Source organism: Molossus molossus, unplaced genomic scaffold (assembly GCF_014108415.1).
Source record: "Molossus molossus isolate mMolMol1 unplaced genomic scaffold, mMolMol1.p scaffold_m16_p_28, whole genome shotgun sequence".
Lineage (NCBI taxonomy): Eukaryota > Metazoa > Chordata > Mammalia > Chiroptera > Molossidae > Molossus > Molossus molossus.
In genome coordinates, this window is record NW_023425364.1 from 1,531,955 (window position 1) to 1,555,872 (window position 23,918).

The following is a 23,918-nucleotide window of genomic DNA, read 5'->3' on the forward strand; positions in this document are numbered from 1 at the left end:
ATTTTGCTGGATATATTATCCTTGGCTGGCCATTTCTCTCTTTCAGTGGTTTAAATCTTTGATTCAACTCTCTCCTAGCTTGTAGGGTTTCTGCTGATATTCTAATGGGCTTTCCTTTACAGGTTACTGTCATCTTTTCCCTGGCTGCCTTGAGAATTCTTTCTTTGTCATTAATATTTGGCAGTTTTAATACAATGTGCCTTGGAGAAGGCCTTTTTTGGACTGATATAACTAGGTGTTCTGTTTGCTTCTTATACTTGAGGATCCAGCTTTTTCCATAAAAAGTTCTTGTCAACTACTCGTTTAGATAGGGTTTCTATTCCTTTCTCTCTCTTCTCCTTCTGGTAAACCCATTATTCTTATGTTGCTTTTTCTGATGGAGGCAAATAGTTCTTTCATTTATTTATTTCTCCTCTCAAGTCTCTCTCTCCTTCCCTCTTTGCATCATTTCTAGATTTCTATCTTTGATATCACCAATTCTTTTCTTTATCTGGTCCACTCTGTTTCCTAAGCTGGTGAGTTCATTGTTTATTTCTTTTATTGAATTCTTCAGTTCCAGAATTTCTTTCTTTTTTTTTTTTTAAGGTTTCAGTCTCTTTTGTAAAGTATTTCTTTTGTTTGTTGATTTTACTTCTGAGTTTGGTAAACTGCCTATGTGATTTCTTGTATCTTGTTGAGTTTTCTCAGAAGGCAATCCTGAATTCTGTGTCCTTCAAACCACAGAGTTCCATGCCTTTACGTGTGTTTCCTGGAGATTTTTTATTTTCTTGCTCAGCTGCCTTGGTTTCCATGGTATTTGATGGGCTCTCTCTCTGCCTAGGCACTTATAGGAATAAAATCTGCTTTTAAAAAAGAGTGTCACTTCTCTATTTAGTCGTTTGGTGAGAAGAGGCCTTTCTTTTGGTTTCCAGTAGGTGACACAAAGCACGAGCTTAGTTTCTCCTCCACTGCTCTGGCTGCCCGGGTCGTGGCAGGGCGGTGAGAAATGCCTGGGTTCCCTGGGGAGACAGCATCTTCTCTGTGACCAGGTCACCTACTCTCAGAGTGCAACTCCCCTGGGGGAATGTGACGAGGTGGGATTCAGAGCCCATAAAATCCCAGCACTGTCTCTGCAACGACGCTGCCTGCTGCCGGCAGGGCTGCCCGGAGGGGGAGTGTCCTCCTCCCCTGGGCTCAGCCATGGGGGGTCCAGGTGGGGTGACCTGGGAGAGGCTGGCTTGTGCATTTGGGACTCCTCCCCTCCCAGCAATGGTGACCAGACCTTCATGCCCCGCCTCTGTCTCCACCCTGGCGCTGGGATTAGCGGCCCCCTGTGCCTGCCACTCGAGGAGAAACACTTGTCTTTCCAGTTCTCAGGGCTGAGAGCGCGCGCTCTGTCCCAACACCCTCTGCTGCCGGCTCTGGGAGGGTGAGGGCAGGTGGCCAGCCCCATGGCTTTGCTTACCTGCCTGGGATGGCAGCCCGGAGGCAGCCACAGCCACACCTCTGCCCACTCCTGCCCCGGACACTGGGGGCAGCTGCAGTGTGCTGAGCACTCCGGCAGGGGCGCTACTCTGCTCCGCTGGCTGCTGGGCACTCGGGCAGGGCGCTCTCCCTGCTCCGCAGGCTGCTGGGCACTCGGGCAGGGGCGCTACTCTGCTCCGCTGGCTGCTGGGCACTCGGGCAGGGCGCTCCCTGCTCCGCTGGCTGCTGGGCACTCGGGCAGGGCGCTCCCTGCTCCGCAGGGCCTGCTAGGCACTCGGGCAGGGCGCTCTCCCTGCTCCGCAGGCCTGCTGGGCACTCGGGCAGGGCGCTCTCCCTGCTCCGCTGGCTGCTGGGCACTCGGGCAGGGCGCTCTCCCTGCTCCGCAGGCTGCTGGGCACTCGGGCAGGGCGCTCCCTGCTCCGCTGGCTGCTGGGCACTCGGGCAGGGCGCTCTCCCTGCTCCGCAGGCTGCTGGGCACTCGGGCAGGGGCGCTCTCCCTGCTCCGCTGGCTGCTGGGCACTCGGGCAGGGCGCTCTCCCTGCTCCGCAGGCTGCTGGGCACTCGGGCAGGGCGCTCTCCCTGCTCCGCAGGCTGCTGGGCACTCGGGCAGGGCGCTCTCCCTGCTCCGCAGGCTGCTGGGCACTCGGGCAGGGCGCTCTCCCTGCTCCGCTGGCTGCTGGGCACTCGGGCAGGGCGCTCTCCCTGCTCCGCTGGCTGCTGGGCACTCGGGCAGGGCGCTCTCCCTGCTCCGCAGGCTGCTGGGCACTCGGGCAGGGGCGCTCTCCCTGCTCCGCAGGCTGCTGGGCACTCGGGCAGGGCGCTCCCTGCTCCGCTGGCTGCTGGGCACTCGGGCAGGGCGCTCTCCCTGCTCGCAGGCTGCTGGGCACTCGGGCAGGGCGCTCTCCCTGCTCCGCAGGCTGCTGGGCACTCGGGCAGGGGCGCTCTCCCTGCTCCGCAGGCTGCTGGGCACTCGGGCAGGGCGCTCTCCTGCTCCGCAAGGCTGCTGGCACTCGGGCAGGGGCGCTCTCCCTGCTCCGCAGGCTGCTGGGCACTCGGGCAGGGCGCTCTCCCTGCTCCGCAGGCTGCTGGGCACTCGGGCAGGGGCGCTCTCCCTGCTCCGCAGGCTGCTGGGCACTCGGGCAGGGGCGCTCTCCCTGCTCCGCAGGCTGCTGGGCACTCGGGCAGGGCGCTCCCTGCTCCGCTGGCTGCTGGGCACTCGGGCAGGGCGCTCTCCCTGCTCCGCAGGCTGCTGGGCACTCGGGCAGGGCGCTCCCTGCTCCGCTGGCTGCTGGGCACTCGGGCAGGGCGCTCTCCCTGCTCCGCAGGCTGCTGGGCACTCGGCAGGGCGCTCCCTGCTCCGCTGGCTGCTGGGCACTCGGGCAGGGCGCTCTCCCTGCTCCGCTGGCTGCTGGGCACTCGGGCAGGGCGCTCTCCCTGCTCCGCTGGCTGCTGGGCACTCGGGCAGGGCGCTCTCCCTGCTCCGCTGGCTGCTGGGCACTCGGGCAGGGCGCTCCCTGCTCCGCTGGCTGCTGGGCACTCGGGCAGGGCGCTCTCCCTGCTCCGCAGGCTGCTGGGCACTCGGGCAGGGGCGCTCTCCCTGCTCCGCAGGCTGCTGGGCACGCGGGCAGGGCGCTCCCGGCTCCGCTGGCTGCTGGGCACTCGGGCAGGGCGCTCTCCCTGCTCCGCAGGCTGCTGGGCACTCGGGCAGGGGCGCTCTCCCTGCTCCGCAGGCTGCTGGGCACTCGGGCAGGGCGCTCTCCCTGCTCCGCAGGCTGCTGGGCACTCGGGCAGGGCGCTCCCTGCTCCGCTGGCTGCTGGGCACTCGGGCAGGGCGCTCTCCCTGCTCCGCTGGCTGCTGGGCACTCGGGCAGGGCGCTCTCCCTGCTCCGCAGGCTGCTGGGCACTCGGGCAGGGCGCTCCCTGCTCCGCTGGCTGCTGGGCACTCGGGCAGGGCGCTCTCCCTGCTCCGCTGGCTGCTGGGCACTCGGGCAGGGCGCTCTCCCTGCTCCGCTGGCTGCTGGGCACTCGGGCAGGGGCGCTCTCCCTGCTCCGCAGGCTGCTGGGCACTCGGGCAGGGCGCTCCCTGCTCCGCTGGCTGCTGGGCACTCGGGCAGGGCGCTCTCCCTGCTCCGCAGGCTGCTGGGCACTCGGGCAGGGCGCTCCCGGCTCCGCAGGGCCTCAGAGACTGTGCTGCAAGCTGACTCCTCCCCTCGCCTGAGACCCGCAGCGAGCTCCTTTCTCCCTCCGCTCCTCCCCTGTTCACTCCGGTTCACCCATCTTTAGGTGTTTCAGTGTGTGGATCTCGAGACGTGTTTGTGTGTTGAACATGGAATCCTTTGTTGAATTATAGACGTTCAACTTGGTATAACTTCAGGAGGAGAGACCAGGGAGGGAGACCTCTCAAGCCACCCTGCTTCTGACAAGACCCATCACTGACCTTTCTCTATTTACTTGATTAATTGCTTCAATTTCCTTTCTTTCCTTTTCTGTATTTTCAAGTTATTTTTTTTTTGTATTGGTTACCTTGGGGGTTACAATGAACATCTTAGATTTATGACAAATTGTTTGAAAAATACGAACTTAGTGTGAGTGGTTTTCAAACACTGTTCCTATCCCTCTGTCCCCTCCTATTACATTGTTACACATTTTATGCCCAGTAGCATAGATTTCTAATCATTGCTTTGTGCATTGGCCCATTGAATCATCCAGGGAAAAAGAGGAGTTACAAACTACAGTACACAAAAAGTACAATAATAAAACTTTTATATTTATCTATGTAGTTACCTTTACCAGTGTTCCTTATTTTTTCTTTCTTTTTTTTTTTTTATCCTCACTCGAGGACATTTTTTGCATTTATCTTCAGATAGAGCAGGAGGGAGAGAGGAGGAAAGAGAGAGAGAAACATCGACATGAAAGGGACACATCGAGTGGTTGCCACCCACACAACCCCAACTAGGGCTGGGGACAAACTGCAACCAAGGTACGTGCCCTTAGCAGGAACCGAAGCCGGGCCTCTCTGGTCTGCGGGCTGACGCTCTAACCTCTGAGCAAAACTGGCCGGGGCTCTTATTTTTTCTTATGTCTTCAGGTTACTGTCCAGTGTACTTTGATTTCAGCATGAAGGACTCCTTTTGGCATTTCTTGTAGGGCAGGTCTAAGATAATGAACACCCTCAGCTTTGGCTGTCTGGAAATGTCTTCATTTCATCTCCATTAAATATATATATATATATAAAATCTTTATTGTTGAAAGTATTACAGATGTCCCTCCTTTTTTCCCCTTTGACACCCTCCTCCCCACACCCAGCCCCTCCTGCCTTTCCCACCCTATTGTCTCTGTCCATTGGTTGTGCATATGTGCATATAAGTTCTTTGGTTTGTCTCTTCCCACCTGCACCCTCCTTCCCTCTGAGGCTCGTCAGTCTGTTCCCTGCTTCCATGACTCTGGATCTGTTTTGTTCGTTAGATTCCACAAATAAGTGAGATCATGAGATCTTTCTCTGACTGGATTATTTCACTTAGCATAACACCCTCCAGGTCCCTCCATGTTTCCTTCATTTTTGAAAACTAGTTTGTTTGTGTGTTTTTTTTTTTTGTTCAGGTAGAGTGGGAGGAAGAGAGAGAGAAACCTCGACATGAAAGGGACACATTGAGTGGCTGCCACCCACACGACCATCCAGGGCCAGGGACAAACTGCAGCCAAGGTACGTGCCCTTAGCGGGAACCGAACCCGGGTCTCTCTGGACCGCAGACCGACACTCTAACCGCTGAGCCAAACCAGCCAGGGCTGAAAACTAGTTTTGATGGATACACCATTCTTGGTTGACAGGGTGTTTTGTTTGTTTGTTTGTTTGTTTTAGGACTTTAAATATCTCATCCCATTGCTTGCTAGCTACATTTATTTCTGATGAGAAATCAGTCGTTAATTTTATTAAGAATCCCCTGTACGTCACAAGTTGCTGCTTTCAGAACATTTTCTTTCTCTTTGGATTTTGACAATGTTATTATTATGTGTCTCAGTGTGGGTCTGTTTAAGTTTAACCTGCTTGGAGTTCACCAATATCCCCAAACATGTATATTTAGGACTTTTCTAAGATTTGGAAAGTTCTCAATCATTATTTCTTTATTTTATTTTTATTTTTTAATCCTCACCCGAGGACATTTTTCCATTTTTTGTTCAGGTAGAGTGGGAGGGAGAGAGAGGAACAGAGAGAGAGAGAGAAAAATCGATGTGAAAGGAACACATCGAGTGGCTGCCACCCACACAACCGACCAGGGCCGGGGACAAACTGCAACCGAGGTACGTGCCCTTAGCGGGAACCGAACCCGGGTCTCTCAGGACCGCAGGCCGACGCTCTAACCGCTGAACCAAACCAGCCGGGGCCTCAATCATTATTTCTTACAATTGTTTTGCCCCTTTGTGGTCCCACAAGTTCCTCAAGTTCTGATTATTTCTGTCATTCTTTTTTATTTCTGATTCTCAGACTAAGTAATTTCAGTTGTTTTATCTTCAGGTTCATTGATCCTTTTACCCACTGGCTCAAATCTGCTGTGGACCCTTCAGTGAGATTCTTCATCTCAGTCGTTGGACTTCTCCATTCTGGAATTCCTGTTTGTTTCCATTTTTAATAGACTGTTTAAAAGAGTAGTTTGGGGTTCACAGGAAAAATGAATGAAAAGTACAAACATTCCCATATACCTCTTACCCCTCTCCCCCCCTCCGCCCCCTGCCACGTGCACAGCTTCCGTCACTATAACGTCCTACACCTCCTGATACATTGTTAAAAGTGATGGACCTACATTAATACATCATTACTATCCACAGTCCATTGTTTACACTGGGGTTCACACTTGGTGCTGTCCATTGTATGGGATTTGACAAATGTATAATGGTATGTATCCACCATGATATATCATACAGAATAGTTTCCCTGCCCTGTGAAATCTCTGTGCTCTGCCTTTTCACCTCTCCCTCCTCTCAACCCTGACCACCACCGATTTTTCTACTGCTTTCATAGATTTGCTGTTTCCAGAATGTCACATATTTGGAATCGTACAGTAGCTTTTTCAGCTTGGCTTCTTTCTGTTAGTTGTATGCATTTAAGGCTCCCCCGTGCCTTTTCATGACTCGGTAACTCATGTCCTTTTAGTGCTGAATAAATTCCATTGTTTGAATGTACTACAGTGTATTTACCCACTCACCTACTGAAAGAAATATTGGTGGCTTACAAGTTTTGTTTTCCTTTATGTAACTTTTCTCTATAAATTCATATTCTCATTTTTTTTGTACATTATTTTTCTGATTTCCTTTAGTTCTTTGTCCATGGTTTCCAACTGTCTTTAACATATTAAAAACAGTGGATTTAATTTCCAATGTCTCAGTTTCCTCAGGGATGGTTTTTGTCAAATTCTTTTTCTATGAATGTGCCATGTTTTCCTGTTTCTTTGCACAGTTTGTAAGTTTGTTGGGAACTAAACATTTTGAGTCTTATGTTGTGATAACTCTGGAAATCTAGTTCTCCCTCTCCTCAGGGATTACTGGCTGTTGTTTGTGGAGGGCTGGAGCCCATTTGTGACTTTTCCAAACGATTTTTGCAAAGCATATATTTCTTTTCTTCTCATTCTCAAGAAGGCTTCAGAATCTGATCTTAATCTCTGGTGCTCTAAAATTTCTGATGATGGGTCTTGGTTTGTGAGAATTTATTATGCCAGATTGTTTCTTTGAATTTTTTTTTTTTTATCCTCATCCGAGGACATTTTTCCTTTTTTTTTTTTTTTTTTTTGTTCAGGTAGAGTGGGAGGGAGAGGGAGGAACAGAGAGAGAGAGAGAAACATCGATGTGAAAGGGACACATCGAGTGGCTGCCACCCGCACAACCGACCAGGGCCGGGGACAAACTGCAACCGAGGTACATGCCCTTAGCGGGAACCGAACCCGGGTCTCTCCGGACTGCAGGCCGACGCTCTAACCGCTGAGCCAAACCGGCCAGGGCCAGATTGTTTCTTTGAATCTGGAAGCAAATGTCCTTTAAGTCTGTTTTCTCAGAATTCCCATTAGCCAACCTTTGGACCTCTTGAAATGATTCCATAATTTTAAAAAAATCTTTTTTCTCCCTATTCTGTGGGAAATTTCTTCAACTACATTTTATAATCCTTCCATTGATGTTTATTCTGAGCATTATATTTTAAATTTTCTAGTAATTCTTATTTGTTCTATGCATGTTCTTCCTTTAAAATAGTACACCCTTCTTTTTTTATTTTATTTTATTTTTTTATCCTCACCTGAGAACACTTTTTCCTTTTTTTTTTTTTGTTCAGATAGAGTGGGAGAAAGAGAAAGGAAGAGAGAGAGAGAGAGAGAGAGAGAGAGAGAGAGAGAGAGAGAGAGAAACATGAAAGGGACACATCGAGTGGCCGCCACCCGCACAACCCAACCAGGGCTGGGGACAAACTGCAAATGAGATACGTGCCCTTAGCGGGAACCAAGCCCGGGTCTCTCTGGACTACAGGCCGACGCTCTAACCACTGAGCTAAACCGGCCAGGGCAGATCTTAACCTGAAGTCACTCAGCCCAGCCCATCTGCTCTCCATCTTCCAAAATGTTGCTGATATCTGTCCCCTGCTGTAGTAACTTCATCTGTTCTCTTGTCTTTGAGTACACATACTTTTTTCCGGTTCTCTTAGGAGGGTTTCAAGAGGGAAGGAAGATGTTAAAGTTGCCATGTTAAACAGAGATCCACTGGTCTTTCCTCAGCTTACTTTCTTTAAAAAAATAAACAGTACATTGTGGGGTGTTTAAACGGGGGAGTTCTAGAAAAAGCAAACGTCATGCAATAAGACAGAATATTATGGAACAGGTGATGCGTTAATCCAATGGGAGATTCACAATACAAGCCTCCTGCTGACAGACCATCAGTAGGAAGAGTGTCTGATATCTCGTGGAGACAGTGTAACCAGACATAAATGTGGAAGAAGGGGCAACATTAACAGCCCACAGTGATACAAATCAGAATAGAAGTCACCCCTGGGAGGGGCCCAATGGAGCCTTTACGGTGCAAGAAGTGTCCTATACCTTGATGTCAGTGGTAGTGACACAGATGTACAGTAGCCCCACTTTATCTGCAGTGTTGTTTCTTGCAGTTTCAACTACCCCCAGTAAGCTGTGCTCCAAAAATAGTCAATGGAAAATTCCAGAAATAAATCATTTATACGTTTTAAACTGTGCATCGTTTTGAGTAGTGTGATGACATGATTCACCCTGTTGTCCAGGGTCTCCATGCTGTACAGGCTCCCAGCCCAGTGGTCACCTTGGTTATCAGTGTCCCGTCACCACCTCGGTTGTCAGTGTCCCGTCACCACCTCGGTTGTCAGTGTCCCGTCACCACCTCGGGTGTCAGTGTACCTGTCACCCCCTCGGGTGTCAGTGTACCCGTCACCCCCTTGGTTGTCAGTGTCCCGTCACCCCCTCGGTTGTCAGTGTACCTGTCACCCCCTTGGTTGTCAGTGTCCCGTCACCCCCTCGGTTGTCAGTGTACCTGTCACCCCTCGGTTGTCAGTGTACCCCGTCACCCCCTCGGTTGTCAGTGTCCCCCTCGGGTGTCAGTGTCCCCGTCACCCCCTCGGGTGTCAGTGTCCCCGTCACCCCCTCGGGTGTCAGTGTCCCCGTCACCCCCTCGGGTGTCAGTGTCCCCGTCACCCCCTCGGGTGTCAGTGTACCTGTCACCACCTCGGTTGTCAGTGTCCCGTCACCACCTCGATTGTCAGTGTCCCGTCACCACCTCGGTTGTCAGTGTACCTGTCACCACCTTGGTTGTCAGTGTGCCCCCATCACCCCCTCGGGTGTCAGTGTACCTGTCACCCCCTCGGGTGTCAGTGTACCTGTCACCCCCTCGGGTGTCAGTGTCCCCGTCACCACCTTGGTTATCGGTGTATGGTCACCCCCTCAGTTGTCAGTGTCCCCATCACCACCTCGGTCATCAGAGCAACTGCCACCGTATTTCAGTGCTTGCATTCAAGCCACCCTTAATTTACTAAATAATGGCCCCAAAGCACCACAGTTGTGACACTGGCAATTCAGACATGCCAAAGAGAGGCTATAAGGTGCTGCCTGTAAGTGAAAAGATGAATTCAGTAGATAAAATATTGTGAGAGAGACCACATTCACATAATTTTATTACAGTGTATTGTTAGAGTCATTCTAGTTTATAATTAGTTACTGTTGTTAATTTTTTACTGGGCCTACTTTATAAATTAAACACATATCATAGGTGTGTATGTGTAGGAAAAAACAATATATATAGGGTTTGGTATTCTCTGCAGTTCAAGCATCCACTGAGGGTCTTGGAATGTATCCCTACAGAAAAGGGGGGCATTGTATACACAAGGAAAAATTTACAAAGCTGTACACTTAAAACTTTTGTATGTGGCAGACATTGTGTGTGTCTCACAACTCAGTAAAAGAGAAAAGGGAGGGAAATTGTCATTTATTGACCACTGGCTGTATGCTAGGCACTAACTAGGTTTGCTTTTCTTTTATTTATTCAGTTAATAAGAACCTACTGTGTCCTAGGCTCTGTCTAGGTTCTCAGGACCCAGCAGTAAACAAAAATGTTAGACAGAGCCCCTGCCTACATGATGCCCCTGCATAGTTAATGGGGGACACAATGTCAAATCATCACAATCATGGTACAGCATGTGCAAAGATCCTGTGGTAGGCAGAGGCATGACACATAAGGAGGGCAGATGCCCTGGCCGGTGTGGCTCAGTTGGCTGGAGCATTGTCCCATACACCAAAAGGTTGCAAGTTTGATTCCCGATCAGGTCACATACCTAGGCTGTGGGTTCGAGCTCTGGTTGGGGCATGTGTGGGAGGTAACCAATCAATGTTTCTCTCTCACATCGATGTTTCTTTCTCTCTCTCTTAAAAAAAAATTAAAGAGGGCAGAGAACAGCATTGAGCAGGCACAGCTGATGCGCGGCCTGAAGCAGGCATTTTCACAGATCGGGAAATGGGCTCAGGGTGGTGAGGTAGCTGCCCTGGGTTCCCCAGTAACAGCAGCCGCAGTTGCAAGCCAGTTTGTCTGCTCCCCCTTCTGCTTACTGAGACAGAGCCTGGTTTCCAACCTCCAGTGGGGTGCTCTCATACTCTCTGCCTCTCAGTTCCACAGGCCTGCAGTGGGGGTGACCATGGAGTTGTGCCCCGAAGAGAAATACTGGGACTCCCTGTTGAATGTCTGCCTCTCCTGCAGATCCATCTGCAGCCATCAGATTCCACGCACCTGTACGGCCTTCTGCAGTGAGTTCTGGGGCCTGAGCCAGGGGGTAGCTGGATCACCCCTCACCTCGCAGCGGCCCTTCTGGCCCCACTGCACTTGGGTGCCTGAGGAGGGGTTGGTGGAAGATGTCCAGTGTGGCATCCCTTACTCTTCCATCCTTCTGCTCTGGCCACGCTAGCCCTTTGCATTTTCTTGAACATGCACAGGTTGCCCCTTCTGCATGGAAAGCATCTCCTCATTCTTCTTCCCGTGACTCCCTCCTACCCAACCTCAAGTCTCAGCGCAAATGTCAGAGCTGTTCCCTGACTGCCCAACAGAAATCAGAGTCCCTTTTCCTTCTCTGCGCCCCCTTTCTTTGTAAACGTTTTATTAAGAAATGATCTAACATAGAGAGGATAACGTAACAAACCCTTGTTTACCCAACACTGGCTTTAAAAATTCTGCTGTTTTAGTCCCCAACCAATATTTAAAACAAATCCAAGAACTCATATTACTTACCTGTAAATACTAGATCATGAATCCCTAACATATAGAGCCTTTAAAATGTAACCTCAATAGCTCATCACCCCCAGCAATAATCTCTTAACATCGTCTTTACTCAGGCCACATTCAGTTTTCTCTGGTTGTCTTGAAAAATATATTTTGCTTGCTGTTCTTTTTTTATAACTTGTGCTTTTCCTTAATGGAACTTATCGCAATTAGTGTCATGTTCTTTCATGTGTATTTGCTTCAGGTCTGTTCGAACCACCAGACAGTGCCTGACACATAGCATGTGCTTCATAAATACTTGTTGAGTGGAGCTCAGAGAAACTTAGTGACTTGCCCAAGATCACACAGCATAACAGTGGAAAAGTTAGGATTTGGCCAGAAGTCTCTGACTCCAAAGGCATGACTGTGAGCCACTCTCCATTAATTACATAGAACATTCAGTATGTCATTCTGCAAGTGTTCAGGGAACTCTCTAGCCCCTTTAAAATAGGAATTTTACATGACCCAATATCAGAAGGTTATCATCTAATAGGAGAGATGACCTTTTAAGATATAAAGGTAGCCCTGGCCGGTTTGGCTCAGCGGTTAAAGCATCGGCCTGTGGTCCTGAGAGACCCGGGTTTGGTTCCCGCTAAGGGCGTGTACCTCGGTTGCAGTTTGTCCCCGGCTCTGGTCAGTCGTGCGGGTGGCAGCCACTCGATGTGTCCCTTTCACATTGATGTTTCTCTCTCTCTCTCTCTGGTCCTCTCTCTCCCTCCCACTCTACCTGAACAAAAAACGGAAAAATGTCCTCGGGTGAGGATTTAAAACAAACAAACAAACAAACAAACAAACAAACAAAAAAAACCCAAAGATATAAAGGTAAAGCACCATACAACGCCACAGTTGAGAGAAGCCAGCTTCAGCTGAGGCGCTGGGGAGCAGGAAAGTGTTCTTGGAGGAGCGCCCCTGAAATGGATTGTTAAGAGTTTGTAGATGTGAAAGTCAGACGAGGGGGATGGCACTCCTGGCCAACGCACACGTGTGGGCGAAGGCGTGGACAGGGGACAACGCAAGAGGGAAGATCAGGCACAGAGGAAGGCTTGGCGAGGGCAGGGAGTGAGGGTTGGTGGTTTGAGGAGCTCAGGCGCACCTGTGTCCGCCACACTGGGGTCCCTGAGGATGGGAGGAGGGCTCAGAAAACGTCAGGAATACCAGTGCCATCAGGGCAACTGCGTCTCGTGAGTGGCAGTGTTAGTGGTCCTGTGTGCTGTGTGGCTCAGTGGAACCTTGGGGTCGGGGCAGGGCCAGGGCGAGGGAGGTCACTGGTACAACAGGGCCATTTGAATCTTCTCTGAGATCCCAATTTCACCATCTTCATGGCTTTTTTCTTTACTCTGTTAAGGGCATAAAGGTTGGGGTTACAAGGAGGTACAGATGAATATTCTACATAGACCTTCCATTTACATTCCATGTGTCAGGTATCGAGCTAGGAACTTCAAATCCTCATAACAGCCTTAAAAAGTCAATATTGTTATTACTCCTCTCTCAGAAATGAGGAAACTGAGGCACATATTGGTTAAGGCCCCACAATCTGCAATTAGTAGAACTACTTGGTTTTGAGGTCTGTGGTGTTAACCACTGCCTTGTGCTTCCTCTGAAATGTGCCCTTAGAATCCCCTGAGGCGCCTTTTTATATAAATATTATCTTATTTTAAAGGCGATGGAAAGCCGCCCTGTGAAAGTGCAGGTTTCTGTTATGCACTAAAGTTGCTTTCTTCATGCAGGTGTGATTAGGCTTATTTTGCTTGGCTTCTTCTGCTTCTTGGAATTGATACCTATTTAAACTCCTGTAAGTCTCATTTATTATTAAGGCCAAAGAAACATTAATATTTTGAGTGTTCCTACCATCCTTCCTGTCTCCCCTCCCAACTTGCCAAAGACAGATGCTGGCTTCCCTCTCTAATCCTATGTTGACATGAAATATGTTTCTTCTTTATTTTTTTTATTTTTTTTTATTTTTTAATCCTCACCCAAGGACATTTTTCCATTTTTTGTTCAGATAGAGCGGGAGGGAGAGAGAGGAAGAGAGAGAGAGAGAAACATCGATGTGAAGGGACACATCGAGTGGCTGCCACCCGCACCACAAACCAGGGCCGGGGACAAACTGCAACCGAGGTACGTGCCCTTAGCGGGAACCGAACCCGGGCCTCTCTGGACCGCAGGCCGACGCTCCAACCGCTGAGCCAAACCGGCCAGGGCAATATGTTTCTTCTTTATGAGGTTTGAAAAAAACGCAAGTAAAGAACTTTAGTGACAATGTAATCACCTACATATCAATTTTTAAAGATAACTGAAAAATCCTTATATGTATAGAAACTGAAGGATACATAATGAAAAAAATAATAATGAAAAGTAAAAACATTTAAAGCTAGATATAAAAAATACTACAGCCCTGGCTGGTTTGGCTCAGCGGTTAGAGCGTCGGCCTGCGGTCCTGAGAGACCCGGGTTCGGTTCCCGCTAAGGGCACGTACCTCGGTTGCAGTTTGTCCCCGGCCCTGGTCGGTTGTGCGGGTGGCAACCACTCGATGTGTCCCTTCACATCGATGTTTCTCTCTCTCTCTGATCCTCTCTCTCCCTCCCACTCTACCTGAACAAAAAATGGAAAAACATCCTCGGGTGAGGATTAAAAAAATATATATATATATAAAAAATACTACATATCAAAATTTGTGTGATGTGGCTAAAACAGTACTTAGAGGACAATGTATAGCTACACATTTGTATATTGAAAAAGAACTTGGATTATCATGGAATAGCTTTTGGGGAAATTAGACTGTAATTTTTAAAAAAATTTATGCCCTTTGAGGTCAGACCTACAGTTCCTACAGGTCTCTGTCACCTAGTAACATCAATCTCTGTCTCCCAGAGTCACTCAGTTGCCGCAAGGAGCAAGGCAGATACTATGACCAGCTCCTGAGGGACTGCATCAGCTGTGCCCCCATCTGTGGACATCACCCCAAGCAATGCACATACTTCTGTGAGAACAATTTCAGGAGCCAAGTGAGCCTTCAATCAGAGCTCAGGAGACAGAAGACTGGGAAGGCTGAAACCCGATCAGACAACTTGGGAAGGTACAAGGGAACAGAGCACAGAGGCTTGGAGGCAGGTCCAGGTAAGCCACCTGCACGGTTTCTGAGTGAGTGGAAGGCCAGGCACCAGGACTAAATAAGGAGGGTCTTCAAAGTGGGAAGTCAAGAGGCCAGACAAATGAATGGAGATCTCCGCAGATCTCCATTGATGAAAAAGAGAAAATTCAGGAAGTATCCAGAAGTCTGCAGGCAAGAAGAAAGCAGGAGATGAGAAGACCTGATCATTGAAAGTCTTTTCCTAAATTAAAAAAAAAAAAAAAATTCAATTAGAGTTGGCATACAATATTATATTAGTTTCAGGTGTATAATGTAGTGATTAAACATTGATATAACTTATGAAGTGTTCCCTCCACTAAGTCTAGTAGCCACATGACACCATACCTAGTTATTACAATATTACTGACTCTGTTTCCTATGCTGTATTTTACATCCCCAGGAGTGTTTTTATAACTGGAAATTAGTACTGCTTAGCCCCTTCACCTTTTTCACCCAGACCTGGCAACTATCAATATATTCTCTATCTATGAATTTGTTTCTGTTTTGTTTATTGTTTCATTTTGTTATTTAGATTCCACACGTAAGTGCAATTGTATAGTGTGGGTCTTTGTCTGACTTATTTCACTGAGCATAATACCATCTGGGTCCATCTATAATGTTGCAATGGCAAGGTTTTGTTCTTTTATGGCTTAGTGATTTTCCATTTTATATAGGTATCACATCTTCTTTATCCACTCATCCACTGATGTAAACCTGGCTTGTTTTCATATCTTGGCTATTATAAATAATGCTACATTGAACACAGGCATGCATATATGTTTTTGAATTGGTATTTTGGATTTCTTCAGATAAATACCAGAAGTGGAATTGCAGGGTCATATGGTACTTCTATTTTTAATTTTTTGAGTACACTCCCTGCTGTTTTCCACAGTGGCTGCACCTGTCTACATTCCCACCAACAGTGTACTAGAGTCCCCTTGTGTCTACATCCTTACCAATACTTGTGTGTAGATTTATTGGTGATAACATTTCTGAGAGGTGTGATGTCATATCTCACTGTGGTTTTAATTTGCATTTCCCTGATAATTAGTAATGTTGAGCATTTCATGTATCTATTGGCCATCTGTATATCTTCTTTGGAGACATGTCTATTCAGGACCTCTGCCCAATTTTTATTTTATTTTATTTATTTATTTATTTATTTATTTATTTATTTATTTATTTATTTATTTTTGTTACAGACGTTTCTCTTTTTTCCCCTGCAGACACCCTCCTCCCAATCCTGCCCCCCGCCCCCAAGCATTGTTGTCTATGTCCATTGGTTACCCATACATGCATACAAGTTTTTTGGTTTATCTCATCCCTCCCTCTGGCCCCTCTCCCCTGAGGTTTGTCAGTCTGAACCGTACTCCTTTCTATGTCTCTAGGTCTGTTTACATCAGCTTTTTTTTTTTGTTCATTATATTCCACAAATAAGTGAGATCATATGGTATTTGTCTTTCTCTGACTGGCTTATTTCACTTAGTATAACACTCTCCAGGTCCCTCCATGTCATCTCAAATGATACGAGATCTCTCTTTCTTACAGCTGCATAGTACTCCATTGTCGCCCTGGCCGGTTTGGCTCAGCGGTTAGAGCGTCGGCCTGCGGTCCGGAGTACTCCATTGTGTATATGTACCAAAGCTTTTTTATCCACTCATCTACTGATGGACACTTGGGCTGTTTCCAGATCTTAGCAATTGTAAACAGTGCTGCTATGAACATAAGGGCACATATATTCTTTCTGATTGGTGTTTCAGGCTTTGTCTACTTAGGTCCTCTGCCCAACTTTTAAAAATTAAATTACGTGTGTGTGTTAGGTTGTATGAGTTTCTTATATATTTTGGATATTTACTCCTTGTACTCCTTGTAAATTGTACAAGGAGTAAATATCCAAAATATTTGTATCATTGGTGAATATCTTTTTCCATTCAGTAGATTGTCTTTTCATTTTGTTGAAGGTTCCTTCACTGTGCAAAACTTTTTGGTTTGATGCTGTCCCATTTGTTTATTTTTGCTTTTGTTTCCCTTGCTCAAAAATACATATCCATAGCCCTGGCCGGTTTGGCTCAGCGGTTAGAGCGTCCGCCTGCGGTCCAGAGAGACCCGGGTTCGGTTCCTGCTAAGGGCATGTACCTCGGTTGCAGTTTGTCCCCGGCCCTGGTTTGTCGTGCGGGTGGCAGCCGCTCGATGTGTCCCTTTCACATCGATGTTTCCCTCTCTCTCTCTTTCTCTCTCTCCCTCCCGCTCTGTCTGTACAAAAAATGGAAAAATGTCCTCGAATGAGGATAAATAATAATAATAATAAAAAAAAATACATATCCATAAAAACATTACTAAGAGTAATGTCAAAGAGTATACTGACCATGTTTTCTTCTAGGAGTTTTATGATTTGAGGTCTTACTTTTAAATCTTTAATCCATGTTGAGTTTATTTTTTTATATGGTGTAAGAAAGTGTTTTCATTTCATTCTTTTGTGTATATCTCTCAAGGTTTCTCAAAACCTCTTATTGAAGAGACTTTCAGTACCCCATTGTGTATTCTTTCCTCCTTTGTCATAGTTTAATTGACAATATAGGTGTGGGTTTATATCTGGGCCCTCTATTCTGTTCCATTGATCTATGCGTTTATTTTTTATGGTAGTACCATGCTGTTTTGATTACTACAGCCTTGTAGTATAGTTTGATATCGGGTAGCATAAGACCTCAAACTTAGTTCTTCTTTCTCAATAGTGGTTTGGATATTCAGGGTCTTTTGTAGTTTTATATACATTTTAGGATTATTTATTCTAGTTCTGTGAAAAATACAATTGGTACTTTGATAGGGATTGCACTGAATCTATAGATTGTTTTGGGTAGTATGGACATTTCAATATATTAATTCTTCAATGTCTGATAGTTTTCTGAGTACAGGCCTTTTACTATATTGATTACATTTATTTCTAGGAATTTTGTTCTTTATAATGCAATTGTAAATGGAATTTTTTCTTAATTTCTCTTTCTGATAGTTTGTTATTGGTGCATACAAATACAACTGGTTCCTGAATATTAATTTTGTATTCTGCTACTTTACTGAACTCGTTTATCAGTTCTAATAGTTTTTTAGTGGAATCTTTAGGGTTCTTTCTATATAGATAGTATCATGTCATCTGCAAATAATGACAGTTTTACTTCTTCCTTCCTAAATCAAATGCCTTTCATTTTTTTTTCTTATTTGATTGCTGTGGCTAGACGATCCAATATTATATTAAATAAAAACGGAGAAAGTGGACAACCTTGTCTTGTTCTTATGTTAAAGAAAAAGCTACAGCTTTTCACCTTTGAGTATGATGGTAGCTGCAGGTTTGTCGTTTATGGCCTTTATTATGTTAAGGTGTGTTTCCTCTATTCCCACCTGGCTGGCAGGTTTTTTTTGTTTTGTTTTGTTTTTTATCCTCACCTGAGGACATTTTTCTGTATTTTGTTCAGATAGAGTGGGAAGGAGAGAGAGAGAAACATCGACGTGAAAGGGACACGTCGAGTGGTTGCCACCCACAGGACCCAACCAGGGCCAGGGACAAACTGCAACCGAGGTACATGCCCTTAGTGGGAACTGAACCCGGGTCTCTCTGGACCAAAGGCTGACACTCTAACCACTGAGCCAAACTGGCCAGGGCTGTTTTTTGTTTTTAATCATAAATTAATGTTGGAATTTGTCAAATACTTTTTCTGGATCTATTGATATGATTTTTATTCTTCATTTTGTTTGGTGTATCATGTTAACTGATTCCTAAATATTAATTTTTTCTCTTAAACTGTCCTAATTTTTTAAAAAATCATTTTGCTGTTCTGAGTGGGCGTTTTCTGTTACCTTGTCTTCCAAATCACTGTTTGATCCTGTACATCATCTAATCTGCTATTGATTCCATCTAATGTATTCTTCATTTCAGTTATTGTATTCTTCACTTCTGGCTGGTTCTATCTTATGGTTGCTATTTCCTTTTTATTTATTATTTCTTTGTGGAAGTTCTCAATGAGTTAATCTATTCTTCCCCTAAGTTCATTGAGCATCGTTATAATCAGTGTTTGATCTCTGTATCTGGTAGATTGCTTGACTCCATTTTGTTTAGATTTTTCTTTTAGATTTCTCCTTTTCTTTCATTTGGGACATGTGTCTTTGTCTCCTCGTTCTGGCCACCTCAGTGTGTTTGTTTCTACATGTTAGGCAGAGCTGCTATATCTCCCAGTCTTGTCAGGGTGACCTTATGTAGTAGGTGTCCCATGGGGCCCAGTGGCATCTCCCTGGTCACCTAAACCAGGTGCTCCAGAGGTGATCCCAGTGTGGGTTCTGTGTGTCCCCTGTTGTAGTTGAGCCGTGATTGCTGTTGGCATATCATTGGGTGGAACTGCCCCTCAGCTAATAGACAGTGAGGACTAGCCATGACTAGAGCAGATGAGCTGTTGTGTGGGAGCTTGCCCCACAGAGTGAAATTTGCTTTAAAGGGCTCTGTTGACAGACAAGTCCCCCCTTCAGGTGTGTCATTTATGGAGCTGGTTAGGTGGGGCTCTGGTGAGGTCTGAAGCCAGCCACTGGGTGTGTTGGTTCTGGAGCCTCTTAGAAGGGGCTTCAGTGCAGGCCACGGTCAGCTGCTTATTGTGCCTGGCTTGGGGCTTCCTGGTGGGATCTACAAAGTAGTCTGGTTGGTCGCCTCTTGCGCTGGGCTTGGAGGAACTTGAGAAAGGCTATACTGTGAACTGAGGCTGGCACCCTCTGGTGGTCACGACAGTGTGAATTGAGGCCAGCTGCCAATTGTGCCAGGATGGTGGACACTAAATTGAAGCTATGTTCCAGGCCAAGATTGGCTACCACGTATGCCAGGCTTGGGCCCATCTGATGGCAGTTACATTGCAAGTTGAGACTGGTTGCTGCTTGTGCTGGCCTGGAAACCACTTAGCAAGAGGTAAAAGGCACAATGAGCCAGCTGCTGCTTGTTTGAGGTTTGTGTACCTTGGGAAGATTTTAGGAAAGTCTTTAGCATGAGCTGAGGCGGCCACTATGTGGAAAAGCCACTGGAAGAGGCTCGGGTCAGGGAGGGTCTCAGGTGAGACAGGCATTGCCAGCATGGGGCACGCCGTGCGAGCCATGTTGACAGAGGGCACAGCTTTGGTGCCTGCCTGTGCCTGCCGGCTGGGCTGGGGAAGGGCTCAACAAAGAGCAATGGCATCTGCCAGCACGTCCATCCCCATCGAGAGCTGCAATTCAGTTTCTCCCGGGATGACCCTGACACCTTTCAAGGTGCTACCTTTGCTCTGGAGCCCTGAGCAAGAGAGTCTGTGAGCAAACAAGCCTGCGAGGCCCCCAAGAAGATGCCCAGGACTCCAGAAGCCCTCCATTGTGCTTGGGCACAATTCCACCTGTTTTCACAGCCGGGTGTTATGGAGACACCTCCGGTGCCTCAGACTGGGGTGCCAGGTGTGGGGTTGAGACCCCTCACTCCTTGGGTGTGATTTCTACAACAAGGTGTCCCTTTTGGTTTTTCATTGCCACACCATGGGAGTGGGACGTGCCTGTTCCATGTCTCCGCCCCCTCCTGTCGTCTTGTCATGTCCTCTGCTGTGTGTCTTTAGTTGTAGGGCTTCTGTTCAGCTGGTGTTCTGGTGGTTCTCAGTGATGGTTGTTCTATCATTTAGCTGTAATTTTGATGTGGTTGTGGGAGAAGGTGAGGGCAGTGTTTACCTTCTCTGTTGACCAGAGGTTGTTGAACGCCTTATGATGGAGGGTGACCGAGTTCTTCAGACACAGGGCAGCAAGTAACCTGTGAGCAAGGTCTCCAGGTCCGTTCTCGGGCAGTGACGGCTTCCTAAGGAAGAGGAGGACAAGCACTGTAATAAAGCTTACGTTGGAGTTGGGCCACTTTGGACCTGATAAGAAGTGTCTCCTGGAGCAGGTATCTACCAAGTGCCAGGCATGGACGATGATCTGCTTGTCCTCCCAGAAACACCGCTTGGTTCTCCTACCCTACTCTGGTGTCAGAGGGAGGGGAGGGGGTGCTGCGTGGATCCATAAACACTTGGTGTTTACACTGCTCTTGGCTGGTTAGTGGAGAGACAACAGGCCTGAAACTCCCAGGGAGTCCGCTGGTCACTTCCCTTTGCTGTGACTTCCCTCATAATGACATCATTCCCATTAGCCAGGCCCTGGTGCCAAGATACCAAAGGGCTGGCTGCCTGTGCTCTGATAATGGGGGCTGGCCAGCTCCAAGCTCTGCTTGGTTAGACTGTTGTCTCTTCCTCTTTTCTCAGCTGGTGCCATGTAACAAGCAGTACCACGACTCAGTGGTTGTCATTCCTCGTGGCCTGGGGTGTGGCTGGGGTCTGCTGCATTCAGCTGGCTCAGCTAACGGTGGCTCACTCCGTACGTCTCTCCTCCTCCTCCTGGGATGTATTTGCTTCTTCCAGCCAAAACTGGAATGTTTCCCACCTCTGATGCAATAAATGCCATTTGGATCAATCCTACCCACTTTGCAGATTGAGAAACTGAGTCTCAAAATGCACAGCTACTTGCTGGGGGTCACTCCGTTAAATGCATGGCCAAGCTGGGATTCAGGCTCAGTCTATGGGTTCCAAGTTTCCTCACTCGGAAAGCAAAATCCCAGAGCACTGCCCATGGGATTCTCACTCCCTGAAGTGACCTGTTGCCCATGGGCACACTCAGCCATTCCTGTTTGTGACCACCGCCAAGCCCCATCCGTGGAGGGCACTGGGTGGAAGCTGGGAGCCTCACTGTGGCTCCAGGGACGGATCCTCAGGGTGAGTAGATGGGGTTGTGGAAGGACGTGTTGGGGAGACAGCTAGGTCAGCATGGACACGACTGACCTGCCCTCGCTGTTCCTCGCACACCAGGGCTTGGCTACAGTATCATGTCCTCCGTAGCTCACTGTGTTGCTGTGCCTGCCCCTGCTCTGTGTCTCTCCAGGCCTGGGGTCTGACTCCTGGGTGTGCAGGTGGAGCAGGAGCTGGGGTCAGTGCAGATTGTAAACAGGAGGTACCTGGGCCACGTGCCCCGGGAAGGGACCAGGTCTGGACCTGTTTGAGGGCAGGGACTGCAGGGTACCATGTGACCAGGCCACATCCAGTGCACATGCTGGTGGTTGATCTATCCTATCCCACTAGTGGGCTCCCCAAATCCTGCCATCCCCCCTCACTCCTCACCCCTTCCTGGCCCCGCTGAACCCCACTTCAGGTCTCTTATGAACCCTCTCCGACTGTCGTTCCTCCATTCGACCTGGAACTGTGGACTGTGGAAGCTTCATGTCCATGGGCCAGGCAGCTGCTGTCCTGAGCCCACGGAAGTCAGTCTGACCGGACAGACAGAAAGTGGACGGAACGCATGCAAAGGGTCCATTAACTTGAGTGCATGGTGGCAACCTGACCAGCCCGCCTGCCTTGCCCTGCCTTGCAGCCCAGGAAGGCGCACCGAGGAGGGGCCACTGAGGCGGCCTGGGGTGATGGCACAGCCTTGGAGCCGGCCTGACTTGCGTCCTCAGTAACTGTGATCTGGAGCATGTCCCTTAGGCTTGGTTCTGTGAGCCTGCGAGTCTAGAACTTCACAGAGCTGTGAAGGTTTTCAGGAGATCAGTCGGTCAAGACCAGCAAGAGCCCACCCAGCGTATGGCAGTCATTCATTTAAAAAGAAACATGTTTGAGCCCTGGCTGGTTTGGCTCAGCGGTTAGAGCGTTGGCCTGCGGTCTGGAGAGACCCGGGTTCGGTTCCCGCTAAGGGCATGTACCTCAGTTGCAGTTTGTCCCCTGACCTGTTTGGTTGTGCGGGTGGCAGCCACTCGATGTGTCCCTTTCACATCAATGTTTCTGTCTCTCTCTCCCTTCCACTTTATCTGAACAAAAAATGGAAAAATGTCCTCAGATGAGGATAAAAAAGAAAACAAGAAAAGAAGCATGTTTGAGAGACAAGGTGGCCAAAGGTGTTCCAGGCAGAGGAAACAGACGCTGTGGGAGGCCAAGGAACCGGCCCACGGAGGAGTCACCGGAGCTCGGTGCCAGAGGCGGCCCCGAGGAGAACAAGCCTGGACCCTGCATCGGGGGTCCCAGGCTGGGGGCCTGTGACGGCCACTCTGCAACCGTAGGCGGGGCCTCCACGCACATTTGGGGGCATTTTGGATACTGAGACTGACAGAGGGTGTGGAAAGGCTTGTGAAGGACAATGGAGCTTTTAGTGGGGCGCCGCCCAGGCTGGGACTTGCTGCGGCTGGGGGTGGGGCGAGTGAGGACTCCCAAACATGGCCGAGGAGAGAGCCCCCAGGCTTTGCTTCCAGCGCCCCGATGTGGGGCAGAAGGACCGCCAGGAACATCAAAACAAGGAGTGTGTTTACGCCCACGCCAAGGGGACAGGCCCCTGAAGAGGAGCTTCCTGCCGGTGGGGGTCGCACCGGGCACCGGGCCTCGCCCTGAGGACACTGCACGGGGACTGCTTGCTGCAGCCCAGAGCAGGAGGAGTGCCAGGGACAGGCAGGGCAGGGAGGCACCTCGGGGGCAGGACGGGGTTCAGGGGCTCCTGAAGAGGGCCCTGCCTGCAGACTGGGAAGCCGGAGCTTCTGGAGGCAGGGAGCAGCCGTGGAGCCAGGGCTTGAACTGGGCTGTAGGGAGATCCCCTGGCCCACGGCGGCAGGGACCTTGGCAATAGTGGAGGCCGCAGATGACAGGCCCGGGATGGAGGCGGGGTGAGCACCGGCATGGGCCTGGCGGGTGGAAGGGCCGTGGTGAGCCTGCCTGGAAGCATCACGCACAGCCATCGCCCGGCCCCGTGACACCTTGAGCCCATGGACCCCTTCTTGGGATGACGTTCTAAGTGCATTAAACACAGCACAGAGGATTACAAAGTAACTGGTGATGTTGACATACTGTCCAAATAGTACCTCAAACCTTTAAACCAAACTAAGTATTACAGAGATGCTGCCACAATGGTGCACGAACTGGGACTGACGGAATCCGTGGACTTCCTGTCAGTGCCTGAGACACAGCGATGGAGCGCTGGGCGGGGTGACGGCCGTGACCCGTGAGCACAGGTCAAGCTGAGCTGCCCGGTCACCGCGACGAGACGCGGACACATCGGTGACTCTTGACCAGGCGCAGCCACTGCCCGTCCAGCAGGTGTGGCCTCTGTGTGCAGTGGAAGCAAAGGCCACATTTCGGTCTGTGACCAGTGGATATCAAGCCAAGGCCACAAGCCCTCACACTTCATGCCTGGGCCTCCTGGAGCCCCGACCTGTGAGCTCTGGGCAGCGCTGTGAGCAGGGCCTCACCAGCCTGCTGGACCTGGACTCCAGCCCCACCTCCCTGGGGGACCTGGAAGCTTCTGGCCCACTCACGAGGCCTAAATCACTCCGGGTTTTGCCTGCATAGGCCCTGCCTGGCACCTCCAGGATGGCAGCCTCTGTGGGTGAGGGGAGCAGAATGAGGGTCCTCCCCTGGACAGACCGCATTCCCTTCTGTGATGTGCCACAGACTGGGGGGCGAAGGTGTCAGCA

At 49.1% G+C, this 23,918-nt stretch overlaps 2 protein-coding genes across 3 annotated transcripts in view; one reads left to right on the plus strand and one right to left on the minus strand.

The window, feature by feature from the left end:
- TNFRSF13B (TNF receptor superfamily member 13B) overlaps positions 1-23,918 on the plus strand; it is a 55,279-nt gene that overhangs the window by 22,683 nt on the left and 8,678 nt on the right. For both annotated transcript variants that reach the window (XM_036278434.1, XM_036278435.1), the window contains exons 2-3: positions 10,622-10,757; positions 14,137-14,382. In XM_036278434.1, the coding sequence (XP_036134327.1) occupies positions 10,649-10,757; positions 14,137-14,382 (355 nt within the window). In that variant the 5' untranslated portion in view covers positions 10,622-10,648. The remainder of the gene's footprint in view (positions 1-10,621; positions 10,758-14,136; positions 14,383-23,918) is intronic.
- On the minus strand, positions 1,549-4,008 carry LOC118641293 (translation initiation factor IF-2-like). The gene is made up of 2 exons (XM_036278383.1): positions 3,988-4,008; positions 1,549-3,600 (listed from the first exon to the last, which is right to left on the minus strand). Exons 1-2 carry the CDS (start codon positions 4,006-4,008, stop codon positions 1,549-1,551), a joined length of 2,073 nt encoding a protein of 690 aa, XP_036134276.1.